Source organism: Bombus flavifrons, chromosome 14 (assembly GCF_040668555.2).
Source record: "Bombus flavifrons isolate JBK064 chromosome 14, iyBomFlav1_principal, whole genome shotgun sequence".
In the NCBI taxonomy this organism is placed as follows: domain Eukaryota; kingdom Metazoa; phylum Arthropoda; class Insecta; order Hymenoptera; family Apidae; genus Bombus; species Bombus flavifrons.
In genome coordinates, this window is record NC_138455.1 from 5,076,778 (window position 1) to 5,099,434 (window position 22,657).

General features: G+C 36.6%; 2 protein-coding genes across 2 annotated transcripts in view; one reads left to right on the forward strand and one right to left on the reverse strand.

Annotated features, from left to right (window-relative positions):
• drk (growth factor receptor-bound protein 2 drk) overlaps positions 1-22,657 on the reverse strand; it is a 155,987-nt gene that overhangs the window by 29,496 nt on the left and 103,834 nt on the right. The gene's annotated exons all lie outside the window — the stretch shown is intronic.
• LOC138186868 (histone H5) lies at positions 14,545-16,576 on the forward strand. The gene is made up of 3 exons (XM_069127127.1): positions 14,545-14,965; positions 15,212-15,454; positions 16,050-16,576. The coding sequence occupies exons 2-3, from the start codon at positions 15,252-15,254 to the stop codon at positions 16,417-16,419; spliced, it is 573 nt and encodes a 190-aa protein (XP_068983228.1). The 5' UTR covers positions 14,545-14,965; positions 15,212-15,251; the 3' UTR covers positions 16,420-16,576.

The window sequence follows — 22,657 nt, forward strand, 5'->3', positions numbered from 1 at the left end:
TTACACTGTAAATCTCTTCCCGTTCATTCGAACTTAATCAAATTTGGTTTGAAATTCAATAAAAAAAATAAAATAAACTTATTGTTAGAGCGGTACCGCACAGTCCTTCTATTTTCCCTACTAGAAATGTTTGTTAAATCCGCGAAGGAGACGCCGAATCTAACGACGAATTTTGACGAAAATTACACAGCTCAGCCGCAGGATATTACGTTGATTTTAATCGAAGGAACGACGCACGAGACGCAATGTCGAGAAACGAGCACGGCATGCGAGTCGCCAAGGACCCGCACATAAACCTTCGGCAAAGGATCGAGAAACAATACCTCTAGCCAATGTTAATACATCGTGATATCCCCTGCCCACGCCAGTTTCACCAGACTATAAATTTTTCATGCCGATCGGGCGTCCTGATCTCATCAAAATTCAACGCAAACCTCGTTAAACCTTCCACGATCGAACGAAACAAAAAAAAAAGGAAATTAATCTCAAATTAAACTGGAATTACTCTATTTATTCAACGACAAACTAAATGTCACTGAAGAAAGAACGATTGTCCGAAATCGACACACTTTTCTATTTAAGAAATTCCATTCTTTGTCCGCATAAATTTCATCATTAAAATTCACGATCCAGAACGACGATTATCTCGTTAAATTTTTGGGGAAAAAGAAACGGACCTCAAACACCGGTCTCGAATCACAGTATCTCGTGAAAACGTCCACAGCAAGATAGTCGCACGAGGAATCAAAGGCAAATCGCGCAAGTCCAAGGTAACAACGAAACCAGCTCGATTTAAGAAACTAAATTGGCTCTTGTCTCACACCACGCGTCCACACATATATCTGCGAGGTACACATATGCGTATAGTATACGAACATATCGAGTATATAACGTAGATTTATATGGCTATAAGTATACGTACGCATACACCGCTCATAATTATTCAAACATCGATAGAACTATTTCTTGAACGATTCGAGACTCGAAGTACGTACAGTTTCTAGAACGGTCAATGCAATCGAAACTAAAATTTATATTCAATATCAAATTGTAGTGTTAAATACAGAGAATAAAGAATAAAGAATCGTATAATTACGATTATTACAACTGTACAATGACAAATGTTACAGTAATAACGGCGTTATTAATCGCTTACTATACTCTTATAGCAGAAACGAATTAAAAATAGCATAAAAGTTATATAGCGTAGTTCGAATAATTATAACCAACAGTAATACACTCGAATGTAACGTATATATAACCATATAATACACACGGACAATAGTGTGTGTGTGTATATATATATACATATATATATATATATATATATATATATATATATATATATATATATACATTCACGTATATATACGTATATATATATGTATATATATATATATATTTTTTTTTTTTATATTCAACGTCCCCTTTCTTACGTTCCTTATAGCAACGAACGTACGAAAACGAAAACGAGAAGAAAGAACTAAAAGAAAGAACGGCAATGTAGGACTAGCTTCGTGTCGATAGAAGTTTCACCAAAAATTGACGCGAATAATAATCGACGAGGAAGGATGGACGCGCGCGTAGAGCCCGAAGAGGCTCGAGGATGACTGAGAGGAACAGGTTCCTCTCCTCCGCCTCGAGCAAAAGAGGGTTGAAAGCACGAGGCACGGCGAGTGAGCGGAGCTCGACGCCAGGGGGATGTGCTCCGGTCCACGTGCACCAGGAGGCACGTTCCACGGTCACGTGTATGCTTTACGCACCACCCCACTTCGTCCCTCCTAACCGGAGTTACCAGTGTCTCTGTGTTCCACTTATTTATTATTTCTGCCACCGTATGAAATTCGAACGTACGGAACGATGATACTCAAAGATTAAACGGGCAACGAGTTTGTTAACGTAAGACCAGATGACAGTGTGCGATAATTAGACTGCGGATTTTTCAACTGTGGCTAGATCGTGTTGGAATATTCAAGTTCTACGTAGGAAACACGTCATATTACGTAAGATTTATGTGGCAGACAATGTAAAATATAAAGTATGCGATATAAATATGATGTATATGTATAAATATAAATATAAAACTAACGTAAGATATAAAATACACAATTATATTTATGTTTGCGAAATATGAATCACGTTTCCACGTACCTACATTTAGTTATCGCAATTTCAGTTGCAATAAATAACAATAGCTTTTTCAAGGTTTTCCATAGTAAATTCGAATCGTTTCTCTGGGAAAAGTAATTTATACGTTGAAAACGATCGCTTTACGTTACAAAATTGGAATGTACATTAAATTAAAACACAAATCAGAGAATCTGGCAAGAAACGGCGACCAAAAAAATATTAAACGAATTCTTGAAATTCTTGAGATTATTTCGCAGATATTTTTACTCGTCACAGTGACGTTCTCTTTTTGTGTACAAAGAAATACTGTAGATTGTGCGCTAATAATTAACACTTACGTGGCGTTAAGCTAGCGTCACCGTTCACCACAGTGTTAACATGTCCGCAACTATCGTTTCGTACGCAAACTCATGTCGTAGTTGCGACACTAAAAAATCGGATTCGCATTCTCAAACAAACACACGTACGAAACGAATTTCCTCAGCTTCTTCCCTCTATTCTATTTCCATACAAAGACGCAATAACGACACACGAGCCATGCAAAAGTCATATCGATCAACTCCGACAAAAACATATACATGGGGAAGCACAGGAAAGGCGATCGCGTCACAAACATTGTTTTTCAAAAGGCAAGTCGAACGGTTTAGCTTCCGAAAGGTTACGTAACGAACGAAATAGAATTTCTATAGAATGGAGAACACGTAGGAATTTCGAGGAAACAAACCGCACAGTTTGGTTGATCAACGTGTCGAATCACCGCGTTATTCGACTATTCCTCGCGGAGGCAAACGCGAAACTGTAGAGCGATTAAAAGGAAGATCAGATGGAAAGCTCGTTTTCTATTACGGTGAATGTATCAACGAGGGGAAAAAGAAATTTGGAAGTCAATATTTTTGGTTGCTTGTTAAGGATACATGAGTTGATTCGGGTTTCTGGGGATTTAATTAGCGGGTCACGCGGAGAACTCTCGGCGGATGAATAATGCGATTCGGGATAGTAATCATCGACTAATTGATACTACAGGTGGAGGAGGTAACGACGATACGATCGTAATGGGGTTTGATCCGATTGTTGCAGAGCAGATGGCGGATACTGGTGACTTACACGATCAAACCCAATTTGGGAGAAAATGGAAGAAGACGAAAGAAAATAGACGATTGGTTGTCCGAGGGGTTGATGGAGAGTGGTGTTTAAAGAGATCGAGGAGGATCGTAGATTTGGAATAGGATTGGGTCAAGTGAGGTTCAGCACTGGGAATGTTAATTACGTTACGTGTGATGGCATGTTGTCTTCCGAATGTCACGTCTGTCCACGTCAATGCAAACGGAGAGTTATCAATAATTAGCAAAGGCAGTGTAAAACAATCTGCGCTGTAACTCCGAATATAAATCAAAGATTCGTAGTGTCAGATTATAATTACTTTAATTTCTTACCCCTCGAGTTGTCTCTTTTTAAAATAATCGATAGTTATAATTATGTAGAAAGGAAACGACGCTTCGCAATGATCTCGCGTTAAATTTTATATATTTCAATATTAACAAATAAATTAGCAAACGTGTCACAGTCTGCTTTCTAAATCTAGCTCGATCATGCTAGGCCAATTAATATAAAACGTTGAAATGTTTTATGTTTATTGGAGTCTAGAAAATTTCTAAAACAGTCGAAACGAGACTCGTCCGAAGGTTTCTCACGCAGCTTCGCACGGCTGATGCAAATTATTGTGCCACGTATCAATTTAGTGCGTCATAGCGGCAATTACGCGTAGGTCGCAAGTCAGTGGTGCTGATCGTAATCTCTTTTCGCTATACATTGTACGTATGCCGGATTGTTTATTCTTCGTAAATATCACTGAAACGAGCGGCGTTTTGTTATTTACTTTCCAGTCGCTTACATGGAAACGGCATACCAAGGCGTGCATCCACCGTCCATCTCCTTTCTCTTTTTGTAAAACCATAAATCACATACATATGTGAAAAAAAATGTTTCAGCAACCTACCATTACGTAAACAACGTTGTCTATCTTTTCTAAAAAAGAATGAATTTCTGCAACTTTTACATTTCCTACAAAATTGTGGTTAATGATGATATAAAATGATATAGAACGAATTTTTTCAACTTTTACATTTCCTGTAACATTGTGATTAAATGCGATACGAAATGATAAAAAATGAGAACTGAATCTTTTCAATTTCCAAATTTCCTATACAAACGTGACTAAGTATGATTTAAATGGTATAAGATGAAATAAAATGAAGGATGAATTTTGTTCAACTTTTAAATTTCCTATACCATTCTGATACCAGAACGATATAAAAATTTCGTTGTTCTTTATCGTTCTCCTTCCTGTAATTACTCTACAAATCTGTACCTAAGAATTTTCGCAATATCCCGAGACAAGAACAAGTCTAAATTCCTCAATTTGTAAATCGGCAAATGTTCCTAATTTCCCAGCACAGAACCCAGTTCTTTAAAGCCAGGTCGCAGCAAAACCTCCAGCACTTGTGTCAAATCTATCAAAGTTGATTACATTAATTAATACAATGTATGCTATTCATTTACAATAAATCGAAAGGTATAACCGATTCTATCCATCGAAAAAAATATATACCACAAACTTATAAACTTTATAAATTGCCTATCTCAAAAGGTGGAAATCTACAAATGACAAAGTATAGTACGTACGATGAAAGAAAAAAAAATCAAGGAAACTTGAGAAACAAAAACAGTAGAGAGAAGCAAGAAAAATGAGGAGAAAAGTGGGAAGAGGAAAGTTTCGAAGACGGGAAGTGAGGACGTACGCAGACAGGATAAGGAGTACGTTGACCTGAATTGACCTGACCTGCGACAACCCAACGTGTTCGACGGCTAAACTGTCGTATATCAAAGTAATCTCATGCGCGGATCATTGAGGAGAGACTCGGTCCCCGATGTGTATGTATGCGGCCACAAAAGAACACTCTGACGGGACACGTTACGAGGCGATCGCTGCCTTTTTCTACACTAATGCCCACACTTAATGTACCACCTCGTTTGCCCTTATTAATCTTACATGGAGCATTAATAAAACATCGTTGCCTCGCAGCACAGTTATTTCGCCATAAATCATTGCTCTATGCGCTACAGATGCTTCTTCGAGTTATCTTCTTCTTATTATGTTTTGATATATTTGCCGACTTTTGGGACAAATTGTGTTTAAGATGCTGCGGGATTTGAATGAAACGTTACGTAAATAAAAGTTATTAATATTTTTTTACTTGGGCCGTAAATCACGTAAGCAGGTGAAGAAAGAAACGTTTCAGCAACCTGTCATTGTGCAACAACATTGTCTATCTTTTCTAGCGAATAATGAATTATTCCGCGATCTTCTAATTTCCTATAAAATTCTACTTGAGCTTTTTCACAGAGTATATCGTTAATACGAAATTTAGGAAATATTGTGCAAATATAAATTTGTTATAAATATTCTTGTAATATTTTCAAAATAAAGAGAGTTTAGAAAATATGATTTCAAATATATACTTTTATGCTTCTTGTCTGAGAGAAATTAATTTCTGTTGGAAACTGAATTATATCTGTGTGGCTTGGTGCAACAAGTGCCGATTTCATATTCTTGCGAAGATAAGTTAACCACAGTATTGACTTCGTAAACAACTGTATATTCTATATTTAAAAAACGACTTTCTCAAGTTCTGTATAGAAACGACTGTAATGGCATTTTATTGTTATATAAAACAAATAAATAAATAAACTTTCCGCAAGAAAGTCAACATACCAAAGTCAACGTGAAAGACACAAATAGCATAAGCTTCAACTCTGCCTCTTTATATCAGAAAAGAAATTCGAAACGGCAGACATTTCTGTAACAGAAATTACTTCTTGCACCAAGTCACAGATATGTATTTTTCCATTGGAGGTTCAACTAATATTCCAATAAAGCTTCATCAGTCGTACATCTGATTACTGATCGGTGATAAATATCGCTTCGTCCAAACAGATCTTAACAGGCCCAATAAAATACGAGGAAGAGAAGAAAAGAAAATCCGCGAATCTCGATAAACGGGATATTTCCTTAAAAAAAAAGAATTCTTGCGGCCGATTTAGGCGAAAGTGGCGGTCCATCGGTGAAAGGTTGCGGCAGCTAACGCAATTTATATTTCAATCGACCTATAGAGAAGCTTTTATCTGTCCAACGCCAGACTAGGAATACGCTTCACCCATCTACCCCATCTATTCGCATCTCGACTTGGAAAGGAAACGACAGACAGAGACGGAGATCGAAAGAGAGACAGAAAGAGAGAGACAAACAAACAAGGGTCGGAACAAAAAAGAAATATAGAGAAAGAAAGAAACAAAACGAAAGCCAGCTCTCTTCGTACGTGGATGAACGTGGCCCACAGAGAAACGATCTCACTGAACCGGGCTAGACATTGCTTTCGGTTTAAATATGGTGGCTGGTCGAGCGGAAAATACACGGGGGATGCACGGGACGTTCATCAGTGTCTCTGACTTGCCTGCGATTGACTGGCCAAATCGTACGAGGATGTTCAACGATAATAATCCTTCGGCTGATCGTGCTACGCAGTTTATGCACGGGACGATGATCAACTTCGACAACCTTTCTCCGCCTTGTCGGAACAATTACGTCCATGACCGGTGTGATTTAAGAGGAGAGGGCCGATTAATTAGCCAGACGCCCTTTCATTTTCTTCACAATGCGAAATAGGAGAGTCAGTCGGTATTGAGTGTGGGCAGACGTGGACTGGATTGTGGCGATTTATATGTTTTGCCATTTTTATCGCGTATGTTGGACTCTTGTTTAAATACGTTGTTTTGTGGCGTGGTTTTGTTAAGGAATACGATAATCCTGCAGTCCCGAAAGGATAGCGTGAATCTAACATTTTTTCTCGTCTACAAATATTTGGTAAAGGACACAGATTTTTATAGCGAACTCTTAACTCTATGCGCATATTTCTTTTATTTATATTCTGCTTTAGAAGTGTTGCAAAGAATTGCTTTAGAATTACTAATAATTAGAAAAATTGTATTTATTATTTTCTCAGAAACATGATATACAACATATATTTCTATCATTTTGTTCAATCATTGTATCAGTTTCGTTCTTATCGTACCTTCTATCGAATAGCGAACAATCCTATTCGTCCAATGAATCACAACTGTTATATACAGAAGCATCATGTTTCAAGTTTCCAGTAGAATTAAGATGTAAAATGTAGATGTACACGGTCGCTAAATTTTGATGTTTCGTGTATCTTGAACGTTTTTGACGGAAAATGTAAATTTTAAATCTCGAGTAGTTATATCGAGCAGGTAATATATCATAAAACCGGAAGCTCGTCCAAACGCGAAAGGGAAGAACGAGACGTAACGATAAATAAATAAAATACATAGCGGAGAATATTGTGAAGATACGATATTCTTGTGAATTTAACCGGACAACTAGCCTGTGTACATCGTTTTGTATTTAATAGGAACGGTTCTTTTTCTCACCGGTGAAAGACACGGTAACTCAGCATAGAGTCTCGACCTTATTCGCCACCCTGGCGCTGGTTACGTAACACAGCACTCACTTCGAAGTCGACTAATAAGCAAGGTAGGCTCCGTTTGTACACGCTTTGCATTTAATACTTCCTCCACCCCGTGAAGCCACCACCCTTCGACACGATTTCCATCGAGCGAAGCCGTTCACGTGGCGAGACACGTGAGTCCGACACGTGGGAGTCCCCAGTCAACGATATCGAACCATCCTCTACTCGAGATATTTCCGAGTAGCTGGAGTACAAAGGGCCAGCTTTATTTTACACGCGTAATTACTACATCTTTCATATTTTCACTCGATTAATGGAGACACACCATCTATTCTTCTTCGGCTTTATCTATTTCTGTTTATCTTATTTATTTCTATTGTATTTTATTTCTCGTCCGCCTTTTTCATTGACGAGCATTCACAAACCTACGTAATTTTATTAAAACTAGCGATTATGTGTATTTTTTTGAATTAAGGTTTTTTTTCGTTTCAGTTATATCGTAACCCTTTCATTGTGGAGCGAAGCGTACCTCAATCGTTGCGATTCACAATCGTTACGACGATACGTGAATCATTATGTATCTTCTATTTTTAAGTTTACCACGAGGGGAGTACGTATTAACCTGGTAAATAATCGTATTGTACCATACAGATTTAGCGACATAAGTTAAGTAATGTCACAGCGATACACTATTGCACGTACTCACAGTCGTGTCAATTTAAATTATCACACTCTGTGCTGATCATCGTCCTATGTATACATGTATCGCATGTAGATCGCACATACGCAGATTACAATAATAAAAAAAGTATTATATACCAAGATGAAACAAGAAGTTCTATTTTTTTAAATTTTCCAACGTAGTTATCGTAGCATACTATCGTTTTAATCTACAGCGAAGGGATTAATAGCCTTTTTAAGGAAAATTTAATCGCGTTGTATTTTATCAAGCAAGGAAATTTAGAATGCGGAAACTACGAATTTTATGCGCATTCTTCTTTTCACGAATATACTACGTTCTATTCTATTTGGTGAATACGTTGCACCATATTCCCACGTTACCTACACGTCGATAAAACGGCACCAAAGATCAAAAGCCGAAGAACGTACTAAAAGTTCACTGGGCACCCGGTTGCCTCGTAATTTTCTCATTTTTCTGAATCTACGTAGAAAGACTCGGTGTGCCGGACGTGCCGGCAACGAAGGTCGGTCTCCGGACGTGACATCACTGGCAATCAGTTTTTCAGACACGTGAGAAAACAATTGTTCCTTACAATGCCGTAATAAAATGGTACACTACCGAGATCAATTTAATTGAGCTTCTTCGTGCGTGCCAGACTCGCGATTACTCTGATACCGCACACAACGCTCTATATTAGAAAAAATATTACCATCCAATCCCTTACACATTTTCGTCGCCAAACGACAAGATTCATGCTTCTTCTTCTTCTTCTCGTTCTTACATTTATAATTGACTTCTCTGGCTTAGTTCGCTCGTTTCATTAACTGGCATAGATTCTATAAATGCTGCGCGTTCATCCCGTGCACCATGGTATTTAACAGGAATGGAAAAATGCCTTGTGAATGCCGCAAGGACGTCGGATGCGTGTTACAATGCTACCTAATGCACGTGATACTTTCCCACGTGATTAGTCACGGTCCTACCGTGAACAAAAAAAAAAAAGAAAAAACGACAGGATAAGGTAAAAATATGTTGCGAAATTTTACGAAATCTTTGTGACTACGAAGTTTAGGGCAACGTCGAAGTTCAGGGTGATGGATACCACGTGATTTGCTTCGAGGAATGACTTTTCACTAACGTACAATTTCTCTGTCATTTTTTTCGGTAAAGGCGACCGAAATTTCTTATAATAAATATTGTGACATGATTAAGATGATTGTGACGCGTCTCTTATAAAACAGTATATATATATATCGAATGTTGCCTATATAAATGTTGGATATTAGAAAGAAAATATCTTCAAAGTATTACAGATATACAGATTAGATATGTAAGATACTAATCATTAGTATATTGTAATTTGAATTCATGAAGCTCAGTAGCTAAGCTAAAAGCTACATAGTGGTGGTATCTATGTGTGAATATGTCACAAACTCTTGCAAGCTTGTTTGAAGTTTACAAGTTCATCTTGCAATTAGCAATAAAGAAACTTTAGGCTTCTCAGAGTCCCTTGAATATTCAGACCTAACACGGAAACCTTCAAAGTTAACATTACTACATAGAAATTTTGAAACTCAAGCCTGAAGAAAGAACTGAAAAATGAAACGAAATAAAGGATCAAGCGAAGTGGAAAACAGGTACATCGACAATTTCCTGCTTCCCTTTTCAGTAACCACTATGTTCAGTGATATTGTCGGTGATATAACATTTGATAAGACCGTGAAGATGCCACAACTCTTACGCAATTTGTGTGTATTCCATTCAATTCTACTTCATAAACACGGAACTCCACAACCTCTATGGAATCGTTACAAAACTTGGCAAAGATAAAAGTCCTTTAAAAAGTTCCACGTTCTAGAAAAAGCTTCGATCTATGATGCAATTTTATATTTATAGTTTCCATCGTAAAGATTGAAATGTACAACAAAAATTGCAACATTAACAAACAAAGGCGAATTTCCCTTAAAATTAAAAAAATCTCTGATGATTCGATCTATGAATTTTATCCTTGATTATATTTATCTTTGATTCAGTCGCGTCGCAATTAAAATATAAAGTACAGATTTCTGAACGTTGAAAGTTAGGATGCAAATCAAAGATTAGGAAACGAGTCCAATATGCCCAAAAACTCATTTAGTATCGTTAACACCTGAGAAACATATTAGCGCAGAAACGTTTCGCTGTTTATCTGTTGTATATATCTGACAGTGGATGATTCAACGTGTTTAGAGTACCTTTTATCAAGGAGTTAATACCGTAACGAAAAATTCTGGAGACCACGGCCTTGCGTATCGCAAACGTGGCCGCTGCAACGCGTTATGGCGACGCCGTTAATATTGCGTAAACGTTAGGCATCTCATTCAATCGAGTTTTCTAAGTGTTACATCTGAGTCAGCCTTTCGCGGTGATTTATTGCCGACAAGCTTTTGCAAATATCACAGAATACCCGGCTTATCAGCTTGTTCTTATGACGTATAATAAAACACGGCTTGAAATCTATTTTTCTCTATCCAGCTATCTTCTTCAAACATAGCAGCAATTGGTAAATTTGCAGTTCAGTATCTTTAGAAAAGTTCCTACATTACTTCAGGTACTCCATAAGAACTAAGGAGTGAACAACTCTTGGAACATGTTTCTTTCAGTACAGATTCTTGAACTCATTGTAGAATTAGATATTGTACTATACTATAAAAGCTAATATTTATCTAGAACTTTGATTCAGATATACGAAGGTGAAAACGAAGAGATGAAGAAATATTAAATAGATTTGGAAGGATTCATATTCGAAAAGAATTGTAATCAATGATATTGGTGTAACAATATGAAGAAATAATTTTAAAAAACAATCAACGAGTACAATCGATGAATTAGTCCCATCTGGGATTGAAACAGACTGTGTTAGATAATTAGATACAAGATAAAACTTCTTAAGAAATAAGTAGAAACATCCAGACCAGACGTGTTTTTCTATTGAAACACGATAGCTAATATCACTAATATAATACATACTTTTGCTGCCACACGAACATGAAACTTCCGCATCAATCACCTTTTAAAATGATAATTGATATTCCTAGTCTAATACTTTTAAGCTACTTTATGTTTTAACAATTTCAAACTGTTTAACCAAAGGAAAGTAAAGTCGTGCAAAACAAAGAAAGAGAGACAGAGTATTAAGAAGGAGATTTCTCGTTTCGTGATGCTTAAAGGCCAGCAGGCGGACAATCTTACGCGTATACCTCCAACCAAACGAATCGTGAAGCTGCGCGCCTTTCGCTTCCGGTTCACCGATCTCTCCACATTCGTTAGGCCGCGTTCTCTGTTCTCGACATTTATGTGACCACTTTCGCTCGGTCCGGTGTGTGTTTCAACTCGCTACGCGCCGCCGTGTTGCACCGTTTCGAACTCATCTCTACGATTAATAACGACCGTACTCTACATATTCCTTTTACTCCTGATCCCGTAACTCATAAAAAGATTATATGATTCTAGAACGAAAGAAGAAGGTCACGTATCAATTACTTCAGCTTCGTTTGAAGAAACGTTCATCTTTATGTAATAATTTCTTCATTTTTATCGTATTATTTTATTAGAAAGACGGAATAGGAAATGGAAAGAAAAAAGAATGGAGAATTGTTTGAAAGAAGATTACACTCGTTATACTACTTTGTGAAGTATCATCGTATTAGATTTTACTCGCTTTACCTGTTTGTTTCTAATGTCTGAAGTCTAACCTCAAAAAACTCCATAAACAATTTGAGGAAATATATTCTAAGTATTTGCTATTAGATATTTTATTATTGGTTGTTCCGTGACGTCATTCAATATGGCAACCATATTACGAAAATCCTACGAATTGGTCTCAGTACTGAAGATATCTTAAATATATATAATATTCATTAAAGCTAATGCAGCAATTCCTGTAATCAAGCCTGGACAATTTAGAATCATTTGGACAATCAGTTTATGCAGGAACTCGCGTTAGCCAGCTAACAATAAACAACTCGTATGCGGATCTCGCACGGATGAATGCATCGTGTCCGGTGTATGTCCTTGTACATTCACGAAGCTCTTCGTTTCGCGATATTTCACGAAAATGTCCATATACGAGAGAGAAATCATTCGTTTGTCAATCGACTTCGTATTTTGTGGCATATACGCTCGACTACTATTTATGATATCGCAAATTCGCTTTGAATGACTATTTTAGTAGACGCCATTAAAATGTAAAGTAAAGAAGATAAAATTTGAAGATTTCACTTACAGAAGATGTTTCCGGAGAAAGTTTCGCGTCACCGTCATCCCTGATGTCATCTCGGCTTCATATTCAGCTTCTAAACTCACTTTTCATAATAATAACCACATATTACATTATAAAATTACGCAACTGTAACGCGGTCACTGACCAATTTGAAAATTCCAGTCCAACATGGCTGCTCGATTGTTCGACTTTTTAGTATATATATAGAGCGCGCTACGTATGATCGATAGATATGATTCGTATCGATAATTCAGTTTTCGAGATATGAATAGAAATAGACTGCAAATGTTCGTACGTTTAAAATATGAAAACAAGATGTGTAAAATATAAAAATATTATATATATAAACATATGTAACATATGCAAATATAGACTACCAGACAATACTGAACTATGCATAAGTATATTGATTTCATTGGTGTATATATAATATATATTTACTATAATGGCGTCGTTTAACAGATTTGCTTCTTAAAATTTCATCAATTTGTGACGTAATCTTGAAATTGCATATCGGACGAAACAAAACTCTCTCCAAATCTCATTTCGTTACCAATTATATATATAAACAAACAAAGTCAGATTTATATAGAAATCCGCAATTTCTAGTCGAGGAAAGGTTTAGAAGAAAACAGAAAAACAGAAGAATAAAAAAATATAAGATTTCCTTTCTAATTACCTATGAACGTCATTCTAAAGGTTGATGGAAGTCAATAAATATTTATACACGCCTGTCCTTTGAACAGAGAGCGAATTACAGAATAATTTACTAATAAAGTAAGTCTTGATTTTTTTTCTTGATTGCCGTGTGTACCGATGCATGGCAGGTTCCGGATGGCGCCACGAAATTCCATAAACCCGAGCCAGATGCCAGTAGAGTCTAACTCTGTGCGTGCTGCTCTCTACAGGAGATCCGACCAACGTTGTAAGAAGATTCTTCTTATCACTATTTATTACATTTCATACACGGCACTTCTTTTTAAATGTTGCGTATTAGATTTAACAGATAATTCTAATGTCAACCGATATATCGCAGTCGAGAAGACAAAATACACCAAAGGTCTTTACAACTTAAAATACACGTTCATCTATCTATTACCAATGATTTAATAGCGAATAGATATTGAATTATTTATCTAAACACTGTATTATTAGAAAAAAATGTAGCGAAACTATACTCCTAAATTACTAAGAAGTGTTGAATAAAGATAAAGTTAATTTAAATTCTACTTTCGGGATTCGGATAAAAATCATTTAATCAAATTCCAGACGATTGCGCACGTTTCATAGGATACAACAGGTGTGTATACCGCAGAGCATGGCGTAACTAAGAATTTCCAATTACATACGTATCAACCACAGCGATCTATGAAAATCAAACCAGTTTGCACATCTATAAAGCTCTTGTTCCTCTGAAATCGAAATTTCTGTCATTTTCTAACAAAGCTGCCATTCAAGTTTCACAGAATTATACAAAATCCCGGATCTACTAACAAAATAATTAAATAATTCTAGTAAAATTGCAATTTCTTATTACAGACGAATTCTATTTATTTAACGCGACGGGTAGCGTCGAAGGATAGGACTTCTGTCATTTTTTAGTAAAAGTAACATTTCAGTTCAGCATAAAAACACAAAATCCCGAATCTACTAACAAAATAATTAAACAATTTTAGCAGAAGGAAAAATTGCAATTTCCTATTACAGACGAATTTTATTTATTTAACGCAACGGGTAGCGTTCAAAAATGGGATATTTTTGCCTTTTTACTTTTTTAGTAAAGTTGCCATCTTAGAAATGGAATTTCACGTGGATACTACTAGATACCATTTCGTTCGGTTCTTCGCCACGTCTCGGCGATAATTCGAACGGCAATTTTTTAAGCACTCCTCTAATTGTACTCTCAATTTGCAAGTCAAACAGCCGGAAGAGTACTATATTTACGAAGGCATGAGAAAACAGCTTCGATGACGTCACTGTTTAAAGGTCTATCGTACTCTTCTGGCGCTATTCGGTACTGTTTTATTTCTGCTTAGGTAGATCAGGAGAGAAAGAAAGAAAAAGAGACGGAGGACCACCGGTCCGAGAGGAGAACCGGCAGATATGCAAACATCGAAAAGAAATAGATCGAGATCGCTTCATTTTTCTCGCTGGATCGCCGCCAATTATAAAAGCACACGTATACGCATGTTCGATTCGTTGGATATCGAGTGGAAAATATGGAGAAGGCGCGATTGTCTCTTGGAAACGCGGTTGTTTAATATTCAACCGAGTGAAATTTGTGATCAATGGATTGTCAAACAAAATGTCAGCGCTGAAAAATTATGTACAATCGTATCTTTTATGGTAAATTATGTTTTTTCGAAAGTATCGTAAATATTGCTTGGTAGCCTGATCAGAACCATTCTCGTCCAATGTTGAAGAGAAAAAAACATTAAGTGAGAAATTATTAGCTATAATCTATCGATTATTAATAGTCAAGGGAAATAATTATAGGTATTAGTTACTGAAAATTTTTTAGTAAATATTAATACAAAGGTAGCTTTTATTTTGTGTGAATATCTAAATTGAATGTCAAAGTATTTTGTCTAGATTAAATCGTCTTCGCCGATCCATAGCAGCAAATGCTACAATGGCAGCGCAAAAATCTCCAAAAATCGAGGCCCAGGTCGTAGAAGCAATTCGTAGGCTGCAGGCCATTCAAGGATCAACTCCACAGGAAATCAGTAATTACATTGCTCAAGAATATAATATTCCTGGCTCTGAGATTAGGCGTCACGTTCAACTTGCCCTCAGGCGTGGCGTGACTTATGGTATTCTTCAGCGTTTGAAGGGGTAAATGCAAGAAAATAGGATTAATTTCTACAAGCAGCCTTCCTGCATCAATAGCTGCACTGCATTTTTTAAATGATTCACAAACTAGAATCTATTATCTTAATCTAGAATTTGACAAAAAATTGAATTGTAGTAAATGATAGCAATTTGAAAAGGAACGCAATCATTTTACCAAAAAGATCAGTTCTAAAAGCAGCCTGGATGTAACTATATAATATAATTAAAAAAGAAAAGAAAAGAATTCAAATAGCGTTACAAAATTAAAAAAAAACTCAAGGCTACATTATATTAATATTACTATGAATTACTGTAGGATATTACTTCAAAGTTTGAAGGAAATCGAATTGCAAAGAACCAGGTCAGAAAACGTACGTATCAAAGTTTTGAGATAAAATCTGCTCGAGCTTCGGCTCAATAAACCACACGAATAAAATATTCTAAAACTTGAAACCTTAAGAATGTTACAAATTAGAAATGGAAAATTCTATTTCCTGAAACTTCCAAAGTAACGTACCCCGTTAGAAATAAATTTCTTATGTGACAGATCAGATGCTACGTGTATCTAAATACATTACAACAGTCTCCTTGTTTTCAGCGGATGCTACACGTACAATCACGACTACATGTACAATCAATGCATGAACAGCGGCGACGCCACTGCTGTCGACATTCGTTGCAGACGAAAAAGACGATCTAGCCGGAGAAGAAGCTCGAGGAGACGCGGTAGAAGGAGGTACAAGAGTCGTGGATCTCGACGTAGATCCCGTAGAAGGAGATCGCGAGGAAGACGAAGAAAATCGTCGAGGAGACGAAGGCGGAGGGAAGAATTTCCAAAGGAAATCGACGCGCTAAAGATGACCACCGTGACCAAACAATCGTCGAAAAGCAGCAACCTCTTACCGAAGGATGGTCCACGAAGCAATCATTCTACCATCTCTGCAAACTCCGAAGAGAAGCAAGAGTAACCATCCAAACGGATATCCTTCGCTTTTACGATCGACTCGAGAAGCAAAGATTGACTCAAGAACAAGAATACAGATGCAAGTGAAATGCACATGCTATTTGCCTGAATCCATTCGAATGCATTTCCCTTTTTAAACACTTTTTTATTCGAGTATTTTTCTTGCTTTATGGATAGATAGATACAGTATCGACACAGATCAGCCTTTCTTGGAAAATCTTGTGTAAATTTGTAAAGAGCACGATTTTTCGCCTGGCCTGTTTCGTACAATGTAAGTTGCAAGGATCGCAAACAATCGAACAGAACTTGCTTATAGATGACGCTGTAAATGCCAAAGTTGAAAAAAATTTCTTTTTTTTTTTTATTGGAAAATGTTCTACGTAGCAATGAGAGTACCATAGTAGTAGAATTGCAGTGTGATTTCCCTCTCTAAATAGTTATTAATAACGCTAGAAAATGATGTCACAACGTCGCTTCTACAGAGAAAAATATAGGTGCGAATAAACATTAGTTAGTTGTCTCTTGGCTTTTGTCTATGCCATCTATCTAAGTAAATGCAACATTGAATTTTCTTTATGACTAGCAGCTGGCACATACAGACTTTCCTACAGATACACTTTTCTTCTTTGTGAATTTGAACTAGATTTGCGTAATGCTTCTTTCCCTCTTGAAAAACTTGTTTCTTTTTTCTTTCTTTCTTTTTTTTTGACACTTACAGTGTTTTCTACAAGCACTCTTCAAATATGAGACACCGATTTTAGTTCTCAGCAAACGATTTATGCCAGTTCGAGTGATTGAATCCGACGAATATCGTGTATGACTCATAGAATCAACGAACCGAATTTAATTTAAACAAGATATATAGAAGTAATATTCTATTTAAGTACCCAGATTTAATAAAAGCTTCCTCTGAATTGGTATTTACCGAAAAATCTCTTGTAAGTAATAACTTATCTTCTTATTAGAAATCGAAACATCTTTCCGTATCTATTCCAAAACGATTCTACCATTGATCGATTTTACAATAGTAGAAATCTTATATTTTAGTACAGACAGTTCGATACATATCTTTTATTATCTATTTTTTATTATACATCTGCTTAATGGCAATAAATGATGGTATATTTAAATTTCACGTTTGAAAACAACGGTTTACAAAGAATCGAGTATTTTACAGTCTGGTATAGCATTTTGTACGAATCTGGTTTATCATCATTATAATCACGTTTATAATTCTCTTTGAAAATTTCCATAATGCTCATAATGTAACCTTTGAATGTAACCTTTGCTAACGTCAGATTTTCTTTTGCAGTTTCCTCGAGGCACTCGAAATTTACATATTAAGGAAAAACAAAGAGGACGAGATTGAAAGAAATTCTAAGAAGACCGACCACCAGTCATGGATCTACATACGTTTTGATAAATGTTTTATTTTATCGTTATTCTACCTTTCCTCTTTTCTAATCTGTTGTATTTGTATCTGTGCTTTTACTGTTTTAGAATAATTCTTTTTCTAAAAATCTATTTCTGCCGCAAGTAACATGTAACACATTCTGGACACTTTAGAGATCACAATACATTGAAAATATTTGAAAAATCGTGCACTGTTCCGGAAATCTTCAATTTCCAAAAATCACGTTATGTCACCTAAATACACGATATGCCGACTAAAAATAAATGTACGAAATACTCACACGAGAAAGACGTCATAAGGACGTCATTGGAAAGAATAAAACATTATCAGGGCCTTCTCGCACAATAATTTTCCAACCAGTAACATCGATATTAATCTTAATGAATGGACAATTTTTTGCGTCGATTTCTACGTCAAATAGAACAATTACGTAAATAAATTGTCATCCTTAAAATTTACTTCCAAGACTTCCTGTTAACAAAGTAACACAAGATACTAATCATTTATTTATACTAATTATTTATGACTCTAATTTCCCTAATATTATCAATTCAATTGTACAAGAGGGTCCACATAATAATTTTATTCTTTTCTTCATAAGTTCTCGTTATTGAAATGTATGAATTTTAGTATTGAAAATGCCGGAAAAACGAGCTGCGTTAAAAGCAGTGGCCGTTTCTCGGCAATGACGGCCCTGTCCACGGCCTTGTTGGCTAATGATAGTCTTGCTAATGATGCGTTCGCACACGCACACGTGTAGTCGTGACGCGTGACTATTTCACCCAGCAGCTCTATGGCTAGGCATCGTTCAGCCCAGAAACACTTTGACAATAAATCTATACACAATATCCTGTGTGACGATTAAATAATGCCGGCCAAACTGCAAACATCAGGAACAACCTTATTTACGTTGGAGAGAGTTCAAACGCGCGAGTCGTTTGCTTCAACGTTAAACGTTTTCTGCTATTTAACATTATATTTATTACAATGTTTTATGCTAATGGTATCAACAGCGAAAAGTTATTTGAATTGCAGATCCTTGTATCCTGTGCGAACAGTTAAAGGTGGAAAGTGAAAATTGCAGTGTTCTATAACACGCGAATTTCCTACGTTCGAACGGAACGAACACGAGAAACGTTGCTCATTCATTCGTTGGGAAATTAAATCGAGCGCGTGGATCAGCTGGCCAAGAAGTTAAGTACCTTTTGTTCGATGCAGGATCTCGTGAAGCGTTCACGGTATGAAATTTAATTGCCAGTAAATCACGAACCAGTTGATAGTCATTTCTACCGAGTAACAGTTTTAAACTTTCGGTTACGTTATACCCACGAGCAAGTGTATCTGTCTGGTTCGAAACGAACGACGGTGTTCTTTAACTCCTTTGTTTATTTAGAAACTATTTAGAGCATGCTATTGCACTGAGTAACTTGCAAAGATCATAAAAAATTCTTCTGAAACTGATCGAACTGATAAACAAGGAAGGCCAATTAAGCCTTAATTAATTTCTACAGCCAAGAAATAAGGCAGGCGGGACAGCCAGCTACGCTCGTTAAGGCCCAGAAATGAAGATGACGCGCCGCAAGTTCGAATCCTCGGCATGGAATACTTTCGAAAAGAGGACGGAAAAACCAAAATTTCTCTTAAAAGTAATATACTACAGGCAAGCGGCCAGCCCCTCCCTTGCGTGTATTGTGGATGTACTTTCTGGGAGTGTGCTCGGTTAAAGGTGCTTGGTGTTAAGCACACAGGGGCCCGACGATCAACTCGCACTTAGTCTACCGTCCCGTCCGTGGAGGTTTTAGCCGGTAAGAATCCGGCACTACCTTCTGCCCGCCTGCACAGGGGTGGTAAGGTGTCTATGAAGATTTCCTCCACGTAAAAAAAAAAAAAAAATTCATCGTCGTCCCAACGGACCATGACTAGAAGGAGCGTTAGCGCCTAGGGGCAATGGCCCCCCAACTCAGGAATTATTAGGACTGGCTCGAACAAGAGGACGCGGGAAGGGGGTGTGCAACAAAAGTTTAATTCATAAGAGGTTCCTGAAGCACTCCTGTCATACGCGTAGGATGGTCATCGTGGAGTTTTAGTCGGTAGGAGTCCGACACTACTCTGCTGTTACGCGATTATTAGAACAGCGGAGTGTGTCCATGAGGATTTCTCCATGTACAAAAAAAAACGCCAAGAAATAGGGCATCTTTCGTTCGATGTTAAGGTCACTTACAGAGTTACCAGAGAGTCTTGTGAGATATTTAGACGGCTTATTATTTCCTAATCTTCCTCCAACTATCTCTTAATTATCCGAAACTGGCTACCACTCTGCCAAATGAAGAAGTTACTTCAGTCTTCATAAAATTCCAATTATGTTATACTTACAGATTGCGAAATATTTATTATCTCAAACGAACGAGAATATTCCACGGATTTTTATGTGATCGCTTCGAGCAACTTTCAAGTAACCGTGAGAATGAAAAAAAGAAGCAGGGAGAGATAGATTTACTTGCATTTTCTGCCAAGTGATCGAACAACGGATGAACATAAATTTTACTATCTGCTAGAGGTCTGTCGCGAGCAACAAAAAACGAATAATCATACATACACCGATAACAATATCTCGAATGAAATCGTCAGTCGCATAATTACTCGAGAAGGCAGCCGAGATAAGGCAGCTTGTTAAGAAACGTAACGAGCAGGTAACGCTAGACCAGCACACGCTATTGTGAGACGAACCGTGATTTACGATCGTGTTAGAGCATTTGGATAACTCGCAGGGAAACACGATGCTATCTCCTTCGTAGTCGATCCCTTTGTTTCGATATACAACGATATGCAACGATATACAGAATGGTTCCGTACGTGGATCGGTATTTTATTTAACCCCTTCAATTCTAAATATCTTCATATGTACTTCATATGCACTGCGGATAATTATTCAAACGATACAGGTTCTATGTTATTTTCACGGTAGAACTGGATTTATACTGCGGGCCGTAAAAATTAGGCGTTCGTTACGTTTACTGAAAAACTCTAATAAAATCATCTTCGCTGAGTATTTTACATTGCAAGGCAACGCGATATAAGTGAAATAAAAACTTTACGAGAAAATAATTGGGAAATGAAAGCAGCGAGAAGCAATCAAGCTTCGCTAAACATCGGTAGCCAGCGAGTGTTTACGTATTTATGAGAAATTTAAAAACACTGCAATCCATAAAATGCATATAACATACGGAAAATGTAGAAAATATCCAGTATGTCCAGTACACGTCGTAATTTTTAATAGACGAAATGAATTACTACGTACGTATCGTTACTTTAGCTCTCGTCATAAAAATATGAAATTGCGTAAGAATCCATAGTCTAATAATCGTCAGGTGTCTCTAATACAATTAGTATCTATTTATGACCGGCAATGTATCTGAACTCAATCGGAGCGTAAACAGTTTACGTGATTATAACAAGCTCGTATAGCAATAAGAAATTCATCGAGTTTCACCATTACTTATGGTTTTTCATTCATATAACAGGTATACCAATTTCATTCACACCGAGACAAGTAGAATGAATGGGCAACGGTTCATTTAATGGGCACTAAACAAAATTTCGTTTCTAATTCCTAAATAAACAGAATTCAAGTAAATGGTGCTCTATCGTGCTTCGTTTTTACAGTAACAGATAAGTAAGAGAGAAAAATAAATCATGCAACTACATAGAGTTCGTATAGTAATAGGAATCCATTGATTTCCCTCATTACCTGCAGTTTTTCATTCATATAATAGGCGTTCACGTTGAGATAAACAGAGTGAATGGGCAGGTAACGATTTTCATCCATATAATAGGCGTTCACATTGAGATAACCGGTGTGAATAGGTAACAGGTAACGATTTTCATCCATAGAATAGGTGTTTGCATTGAGATAGAGTGAATGGACAGCGGTTCATTTAGTAGACACCGAACGATATTTCGTTCTAATAAACAGAGTTTAGGTAAATGGTTTTCCACTTGTTGAAGTAATTCTTCAAGAAAAGCTCTACACTTTTTCTTTTGTATATCCGTGACCTGCAGACCCCTGTTGCGAAGAGAATAGAATTTAGTGACACAAAAAGATTCAAAATAAGGAGAGGTCCATATTATTGTGCACTTCAATATAAATTTTGTTTTGGATTACAAAGTCTACAAACAAAAGAGCTATAAATAGATTTCTATTGCTGTTTCTTCTAGCCTTCAGTTAGAGCTACACACCAAGGTTAACTTTTTGGTAATGCTCTTTGCTATAAATATATGAACGTGCTACCTATCATATAGCCTTTCTTCTATTATATTGTAACACTGCAAGAGTGCGGATCTGGATCAGCATATACTATACCTGTACTTGTACTTATACCTATATTTATTTCAATATATTTTTCCATTAAAAATTTATCCACTCGTTCCTCTATCAGTCAACCTCAACACTACTGCTCTTCGCTTCTGCTATAAAAGATAAGTGAGAAGGTAAGTAAAACATGCATGGGATAAGGTTACATTGGCAATGTTAACGTGTGAGGTTTTTCAGTGAAACATTATTATATATAGAAGTTGTAAGGGTAGAAATTCCAGGTGTGTTAAATTTAAATTATTCAAGAAATAGTCTGTAGACTACTGGTGTTTGAATAATTATAAGTAAATAACGATTGATGAAAGTAAGTAAATAATAATTATAAATATCGCAGATGAAATAATTTCTGTGTTAGAATACAAGAAATTTTCTTTTAACAATAAACATGATTATTCTCGTGTGATAATGATAATATATACTATGTATATCATACATCACGCGACAATGACGATAGTC